An 8,750-nucleotide genomic window follows, 5' to 3' on the forward strand; every position below is an offset into this window, starting at 1 on the left:
CCGACCGGCGCCCTGTTTTGCGACGTGCTGTACGTCCCTGTTTCCCGTGAGTATCGCCCTGCTGCTCGCCGCGGAAACGCATAAGAGCGTCTTCGCTCTTCTTGTTCGGTTTTCTTAAAGATCGGTGCCCCTTGTGAAGAAAAAGTCCGGTGCTACCCGGCTTCGCTCTGCTCCGGAGGCTCCTGCGTGACCTCCAGCAAACGTATCGTGTTGAGATACGCTCACCGCTGCCCGACGGGCGCCCTGCTTTGCGACGTGCCATACGTCCCTGACTCCCGCGAGTATCGTTCTGCTTCTCGCCGCGGAGTCGTTTAAGAGCGCCTTCGCTCTTCGATCCGATTGACACACAGGTGTCAGATCGTTGCCTACAAGATCCAAACATCTCGCTAACATGTCTCTGGATCTCAAGGACCTACTCACCGGCTAAGGCATTACGATTGCCTCGCTCCAGCGGTCGCTGACCAACTTTAGAAAATTTGCCATGGCTCAGGTCACCCTCCCTAAGACGAAGGGGAGACTGACGAATCTGGAGGCGCTCTGGGAGAAAGCTCAAGCCCTCCATGTCCAGATTCACCAGACGGCTACAGCGGAGGAGAAGAAGTCGACCCCCTACTTTCAACAAGATTTTCAAGAATTTCTTGCCGCCGAGGAAGCCTACTTCGACGCAGCGGACTACCTCCACGAGGTCATCGGTGAATTAAGTAACGACGCCCCGACCGCGCCGTACAGAAGTAACGAGTCATCTTATTGCGACGCGCACTTCGGCATGTCATTGCATCTGCCTCGTATTTTGCTTCCGACTTTTCGGGTGCTTTCCCGGAATGAGAAATTTTTGAGTCCCTCGTCGACAAAAATGAATCCCTCACGAAAACTCAAAAGTTACATAACTTGAAGACGAGCTTCTCCGGCGAGGCTGCCGTGTTAATTAATAATATTCACATCTCTGACGCAAACTACGAGGCAGCGTGGCAACTTCTTCTCGACGAGTACGACAACCGTAACGCGATTATTCACGCGAACATCCATTCTTTCGCCGACTTACCGAAAATAAAAACCGAGAATGTTACCGAATTGAAAAAACTTCGCGATAGCGTGTCCGCGGCTCTCGCCGCTTTAACGAATCTCGAGCGTCCTGTCGATACGTGGGACGACTTCCTAGTTTACATTATATCGCAAAAGTTTAGTCCGCGAACGTGCAATGAATAAAATTTGAAGCGAGACGATACGGATGCATACCCCACGTATAAGGAGATTCATGACTTCATGACTCTACGCATACGCGGTCTCACGGATTATCCGTCGCAATTCGACTCCGCGTCGAATAATACGCACGGAAACAAAGTTCGTACTTCGATTAATAATGTGTCGCAGTAGGAGGGTAACATATATATACTCCGAGCCTTAGGGATCTCGCTTGCGGTTAGCGGGGTCGGGGGGGGGCCTCCCCTGCGGGGGGGGGAGCGCCGGAAGCGGTGGGCGAGGGGGCCGGGGGACGGTGAAGGGGGGCGCGGGGGGGGGGCTAGGGGGGGGGAAGAGATTATTGGGCGAAAGGGGGAGCGCGACGCGAGGGGAACATATGGGGTAAAGTTGGGTGTGGCAGGGCCGCCAACGGGGGCTCGTTGCGGGGGACGCGGGCGTTTTTCGAGGGGGCGCTCGGAGCGGCGCTCGCGCCGTTACCGACCGTTTTGGAGAATCGCGCGCCAATATTTTTTTGTTTTTTTTCTTTGTCGTCGTCGTTCGCGCGCGTTCGGGCGCGTCCAAACTCGTTCGAGGTCGCTCCTCTCGACGTTTCGGGGGGTGAGGGGGAGAACGACGCGTTCGAGGTGGTTCGTTTCGCGGGGGGTCTCGCGCGCCCGTCTTCGTCGTCGTCGTCGTCGTCGTTTTTTTTTTACTCTTGGTCCGAAGGTTGTTTCGATCCGCGTCGCGGACGACGCAATCGCCGCGACCGCGGGGGGTAAGCGCGGTCGCGCGGAGATGGGTATACGGATCTGGGAAAAAGGGGTGGGGGGAGAACGACGCGTTCGAGGTGGTTCGTTTCGCGGAGGGTCTCGCGCGCCCGTCTTCGTCACCGTCGTCGTTTTTTTTACTCTTGGTCCGAAGGTTGTTTCGATCCGCGTCGCGACGGGCAGGATGTGGTTTTCTTGCCCATCCTGACGTATCGAGATCGAGAGAGATGACTCGTCTCTTCGTTCGATCGATTCGTACGATTCGCGATAATTTTTTTAACGCGCGTTCGAACTCGTTCGCGGTCGCTCTCGTCGTTTCCTCCTTTTGTTTTTTTTTTTATTTTTTTGGAGGATGCGGCGAGCGGTTGTCGTCATTCCGGGTTTTTTCGGAGGATGCGGCAAGCGGTTGTCATCATTCCGGGAAAGAGCGCGTCCGGCAGGGGGGTACGTCTTCCGTTGAGATGACGAACGGGGGGGTATAAATTGAACGGGCGCGCGAACGGCGCGGCAAACGATTTTTTTTCTACGAGGATTCTAGAGCGCGGTCGAGAGTTAATATATTTGTAAAAAAAATACGGTATGGGAACGGACGGACGCTATTGCTTGTTGATGGTGCGTTTGCTTCGCGGCAGAAAAGTCGGATTTCGAAACGTACTTGCTGGCACTGACACGTGGTGTCCCAAGCATTCTAGATCGCATATCAGTAGAACCGAACGCAGGTGGTGGTGTCCCAAGCATTTCAAATCGCATATCGGTAGAACCGTACACACGTGGGAAACTTTGGACTCATACGTTAAAACATGTTGGTGTATGGTTCGCGGCAGCGTCCGTAACGTTTACGACGAAGGATCGACGCACGAGTTCTGTTTAGAGTGTGGAGGGAATTGTAAAATAGGTTTGTAGATACATATGATTACGCCGAAACATTAATGTGGCAGATTGAAGATGGAGATTTTTTATTTTGATATAGACGTCAGCGGTGCGAATGTAGCGTCGGCGATACGTACTCGCGAATGAACGATCGCCGTTATCCGTCGTCCGAGGAATCGGACGACGAATGGCGCTATCGCGAGCCCATGCCTAAGTTTTTGTCCGATTCGGACGACGAATCGGCGAGAATCGAAGCACCGTTGTCGTCGAGCGCGCGCGCGTCGGTGACGAAAGAGGACGCGCGATGGAATCTGGCTACCCATCATCTGCGAAGGGAAATTGGAGCGCGAACCGATCGCGAGCGAGAGTGGATAGAGACGACGGTGGCGAACTCCGTCAGGGCGAGCGATTATACGCGTCGCCTGCCGCTCGAGTATTATCTCTATTACGAGACGGTGTACGGAGGAAAGAGCAGGATACGTCGGATTCAAACCGCCCGGTCTCGTCGTCTTTTTGACCGAGTGAAGTTCAACGTTCCCGAGGGTGAACCTTTCTGGACGCGATGCGGAAAGAGTGCGACGAGTTGCTCGCCGCGGAAGTCCGCGACGCGGACGGGTACCGCGCGTGGAGACGGCGATGCGACGAGTGTCTCCGACTCCTGCGGGAGCAGTGTCGAGTCAAACGCTTCGGGAAGCGAGGAAACACGGGAGTCGTGACCGCTCTGGTGGCTCTGATAGCGCGATTGGAAGGTTCGAGGGAGGATCTGCGTCGACGATTCGAACGCGCCGTAGGTGCCGGCTTGGACGGAGGGGAAAGCGGTAGCGGCGGCAGCAGCGGCAGAGGTTTCTCGTGGATCGAGATCGACGCGGCGTTCCAACGTCGTGTGCTGACCGACGCCGTGACGAACTCGACGTACATCGAGCCCGCGCGATTTCTCGACGACGCGAAGGGCACCGTGCTCGAAAAGGTGCGGGATAATATGACCGAACACGGGTGTTTGAAGGTCAACGTCATATTCAACGGGGAATTCGTAGCAGACGTTAAGACCGACGTGAAGAGTATCGCTACGCGGAACGAACAGCTTCTCCCGGGGTCCGATCTGAGCGAGTGGTACGATAGACACGTGCGCGACGCGATTCTAACGCGGTTGGAAGAATTTCAGGAACGCGACAGTGAATGGGCGTTGTCGCGAATATTGAACCTAATCGTGAACGTGAACAAGTGTAATCCCATGCGCGTGGAATGTTGGATGAAAATACCGCTGGGTATAAAACTTAAACAGGCGGTGGTCAACGTGCGATCGGAGAACGACGCGTGTTTGGCGCGCGCGGTGGTCGCAGCTCTGTATCCCGCCAAGCACAACGCGGAACGATGCGGCTTGTATCCCGATTACGCGACGGTGCTGAATCTCGACGGGATCGATTTTCCCATAGATCTGAAAAAGATCGGAAAATTCGAACGTCAGAACGACGTATCGATCAACGTGTTTACAACTCGGGAAAGAATTGAAAAGAAAGCTAAGTTCGGCCGGGGCGCCGACGACAACGCGATCGTGCCTCTGCGGTTGACCGACGATAAGAAGGACAGGCACGTAAATCTGCTGTATCTGCGCGATACGCTGCGCGGCGTCAACAGGGGCCATTTCGCCTGGATAAAGAATCTGTCGCGATTGGTGAATTTGCAATTGACCGCGAAACGGTGCGCGAAGCACGTTTGCGATCGGTAGGTAAAAGAAATGAAATAAAATGAAAAAAAACACGAGGAACAAGGAAAAGACGAGGCGTTATTTTTTTTTACATACGCACAGTAATCGCTCGTATGTTATTTCGCAGATGTCTACACTATTTCTATACGCGCGATAAGTTGGCCGCCCACAGCGTCGACTGCGGCCGAATGAACGACTGCGCCGTCGTTCTCCCGAACGAGTGCGACAAGTGGCTGTCTTTCGACAATCACGACAGAAAGGAGCAACTTCCCTTCGTGGTGTACGCGGATCTGGAGTGTCTTCTCGAACGACGGGAGAGGGAAAACGTCGAGGGGGGCCCGAGAACGGAAAGATACGCTTATCAGCGTCACGTACCGTTCAGCCTGGGCTACTATCTGTGCTGCACCTACGACGATACCGCGTCCGCGTACAGATATCGTCATGGCGAGGATTTCGTGGTTCGTGAACGAGCTTCGCCTTTTCACGCATCGCGTTCAGAATAAATTTTCCACCAATATAGCGATGGTGGAACTTACGGAGGACGAGAAAAGCGAATTTCTGCTCGCGACTCATTGTCACGTGTGCGGGAAACCGTTTCAACCGGAGGACAAGCGTGTGCGGGATCACTGTCACCTAACCGGACGTTACAGAGGTCCGGCGCATTCTCGTTGCAATCTGAATTACAGAAACGTTTACGCGATTCCCGTGTTTTTTCACAATCTGTCGGGTTACGACGCGCACTTCGTCGTCGAGAAAATCGCGAACGATTTCGAGGACGGGGTCGATCTGCTGCCGCTCACGAAAGAAAGCTACATATCTTTCTCGAAGACCGTTAAAGAGACGCAGACGGACGGGAAATGGGATCGGTACGTGAAGCTTCGATTCGTGGACTCGTATAAATTTTTAGCGGCGAGTATCGAAACCCTGGCGTCCTATCTGAACAAGGACAAGCTGAGAATCACGCGTTCGGAGTACGCGGATTTGAGCGCGGAGGATCTCGATCTGCTCACTCGCGAGGGAGTGTTTCCGTATGAGTACGTCGACGGCGCGGACAAACTGCGGGATACCGAGCTTCCGCCACGCGAGGCCTTTTACAGCTCCCTGACCGACGAGACCGCGAGCAAAATCGACTACGAGCACGCGACGAGGATCTGGCGACGTTTTCGCGTGCGAGATTTCGGCGAGTACAGCGATCTGTATCTCAAGACCGACGTGCTTCTTCTGGCGGATATATTTGAAAATTTTCGGGACGCGTGTTCGGCGAGTTACGGGCTCGATCCCGCGCATTACTACACGTTGCCGGGGTACACGTGGGACGCCATGCTGAGGTACACCGGCGTGCGTTTCGAGCTGCTCACCGACATCGACATGGTGCTGTTCGTGGAACGCGGAATACGCGGCGGACCCAGTCAATGTTCGCTCAGGTACGCGCGAGCCAACAACAGGCACGTACCGACGCACGACTCGTCCTAACCCACTACGTATCTCATGTATTACGACGTGAACAATCTGTACGGCTGGGCTATGAGCGAATCGTTGCCCTACGCGAATTTCCAGTGGCTCGACGACCCTGAGAATTTCGACGCGACGACCGTGCCGGCGGACAGCGACGTCGGTTATATTTTGGAGGTGGATCTCGAGTATCCGCGGGACCTGCACGACGCCCACGCGGATCTGCCGTTGTGCCCGACGCGCGACAAACCGCCTGGCAAGCGACAGGAGAAACTGCTCGCCACTCTCTACGACAAATCGCGCTACGTGACGCACTATCGAAACCTGCAGCAATGTCTGCGACTAGGTATGCGTCTGACGCGCGTTCGTCGCGTTCTGCGATTTGCCCAGTCGCCGTGGCTTCGCGTTTACATCGAGCTGAACACCGCGCTTAGGACGCGCGCGAGCAACGAGTTCGAACGGAATTTGTACAAACTAATGAACAACGCCGTCTTCGGCAAGACTATGGAGAACGTGCGTGATCACGTGGACGTGCGTCTCGTGACGCGATGGGACGGGAGATACGGCGCGGAGGCGTTGATCGCTAAGCCGTACTTTCACAGCAGGAGCGTCTTCTCGGAGAATCTGGTGGCGATCGAGCTGCGAAGGCTCGAGGTAAAATTCAACAAGCCGATCTACGTGGGTATGTCTATTCTCGAGATATCCAAGACGCGTCTCTACGAGTTTCACTACGACTACATGGTGCCGCTCTATCGCGACCGTTGTCAAATTGCCTACACGGATACGGACAGTTTGATCTATTCGCTGGAGTGCGAAGACGCGTACGAGCGTATGAAACGCGACGTGCACAGGTTCGACACGAGCGATTACGCGGAGAACAACGCGCACGGTATGCCAAGAAGGCCAACAAGAAGGTGCCCGGTTTGATGAAGGACGAGAACAACGGCGCGATCATGACGGAGTTCGTGGGCTTCAGAGCGAAGATGTACACTTTGTAAGTACCTTGTAGGTACTCGGACGCGACGACACCAAGAGAATAAAGGGCGTCAAGAGAAACGTAGTCGCGAAGAGGATCACGTTCGAGGATTACGTGGCGTGCCTGCGGAACGCGCGCGAGCTGAAGACGCGCCAGTCGTGCATACGCTCGACGCTGCACGAGGTTAGCACCGTGTCGGAGCAAAAACTAGCCCTCAGTCCGCACGACGACAAGCGATACGTGACGTCGAACGGCGAGGAGACGCTTCCGTGGGGACATTACAAAATACCGTTGTAAAAAAAGGGGGAAAAAATATTGTACGCTTTAAAAATTGATTTATCGTAAAAATCAATAACACGTAAGAAACAAATCGACGAATGTGTAAACTTTTATTGACAATAAAATAAACGTTGCGCGTTTCAACGAATGTCTAAGTATTTTTTTTTACAACACAGACGCTTTATCTATCAACGAATTGTGCGAACTGTCCATTCCCAGCCACTTCACGAACGCTCGATTGCCGCGCTTGCGCAGGACTTTTTCCACGAGATAGACGTCGGGATTGGAGACGCGCAGCAACTCGTGTTCGTAGAATCCTCCGGCTATCGCTTCTCCGCGAACGTCTTTCAACAGATACGTAACGGGATTGGTCCTTTGTACTTTGGCTATGCGAAAGATCTCGGTGGTCCAATTGGGAGTGTAGCCTTTTTCGAAGATCGTTTTGAATTTGCTCACGCGCACCGGATCGCCGACTCGAAATTTCGCCGGCGCGGCTATCTTCGCGCGACTGTACACCGTGCGCAGCAGTTTTTCGGCGACGGTGGGCGTCACGTCCGCCGGACGCATTCGGATCGTTCTGTGTTTGCGACGATTGTAATTCGACAAGAGGCGCGGCAGCGAGTCCATCTGGAGAAGCCTTCACTGGCGCACAGTACAATTGCGCACGTTGCAATTGCACATAGTGCTATTGGACACATAACGTCGCGCACCGTTCGATTAGACACGTTTCAATTGCGCACAGTTCGTTTGGACACATTTTGATGGCGCACAGTTTAATTGGACACCGTTGCTTTTGGACACAACACATATTATTAACTTATTTAAATAAATAAACGTATGTTGCATTGGACACGGTTTTTGCGCACCGTACAATCGCGCACCGTACAATCGCGCACCGTACAATCGCGCACCGTTCAATCGCGCACCGTTCAATCGCGCACCGTTCAATCGCGCACCGTTCAATCGCGCACCGTACAATCGCGCACCGTATGTACAATTGCGCACCGTACAATCGCGCACCGTACAATCGCGCATCGTAACAATCGCGCACCGTAACAATCGCGCACCGTACAATCGCGCACCGTACAATCGCGCACCGTTTAATCGCGCACCGTACAATTGCGCACCGTACAATCGCGCACCGCTTAATCGCGCACAGTTAGATCAAGCGTATCTTAAATATTCATACGTTATGACTGGATACATCTGAGAAACAGCAATGAAGTGTAAGGCAAAACTGGAGAATAATATAATGTAATTATTAATAATTATATTATATCGTTCCGTATAAGTTTGCCTTGCATACCACCGTTTTGACAGATTTACTAACCTCTCGTAATGTGTCAGCGTAATAATTTATTTTTATTTCAGAAACATGCTTCTTTGAGCTTTATTTCGAATGCAATGTCAGTAAGTATTGTGTATTTTTATATTTCGTAAAAATACAAGAATGCAGTTTAATAACTGTTGGGAGAAGACTTTGAACGAGCAATAAGTTCCCGCCCTTCTAGAGGGCAGCCCC

The 8,750-nt window shown here is 53.2% G+C and overlaps 1 protein-coding gene across 1 annotated transcript; it reads right to left on the reverse strand.

Moving 5' to 3' along the window:
• Positions 1-7,393: 7,393 nt before the first annotated feature.
• On the reverse strand, positions 7,394-7,795 carry LOC112452538. The gene has a single exon (XM_025012812.1). It carries the CDS (start codon positions 7,793-7,795, stop codon positions 7,394-7,396), a length of 402 nt encoding a protein of 133 aa, XP_024868580.1.
• Positions 7,796-8,750: the final 955 nt, after the last annotated feature.

This window comes from Temnothorax curvispinosus, unplaced genomic scaffold, assembly GCF_003070985.1.
Source record: "Temnothorax curvispinosus isolate PA1 unplaced genomic scaffold, ASM307098v1 QBEX01003436.1, whole genome shotgun sequence".
Taxonomy (NCBI): domain Eukaryota; kingdom Metazoa; phylum Arthropoda; class Insecta; order Hymenoptera; family Formicidae; genus Temnothorax; species Temnothorax curvispinosus.

Coding starts and splice junctions, on each gene's coding strand:
- LOC112452538 (XM_025012812.1), bottom strand. CDS start 7,795: ATGCGTCCGGCGGACGTGACGCCCACCGTCGCCGAAAAACTGCTGCGC.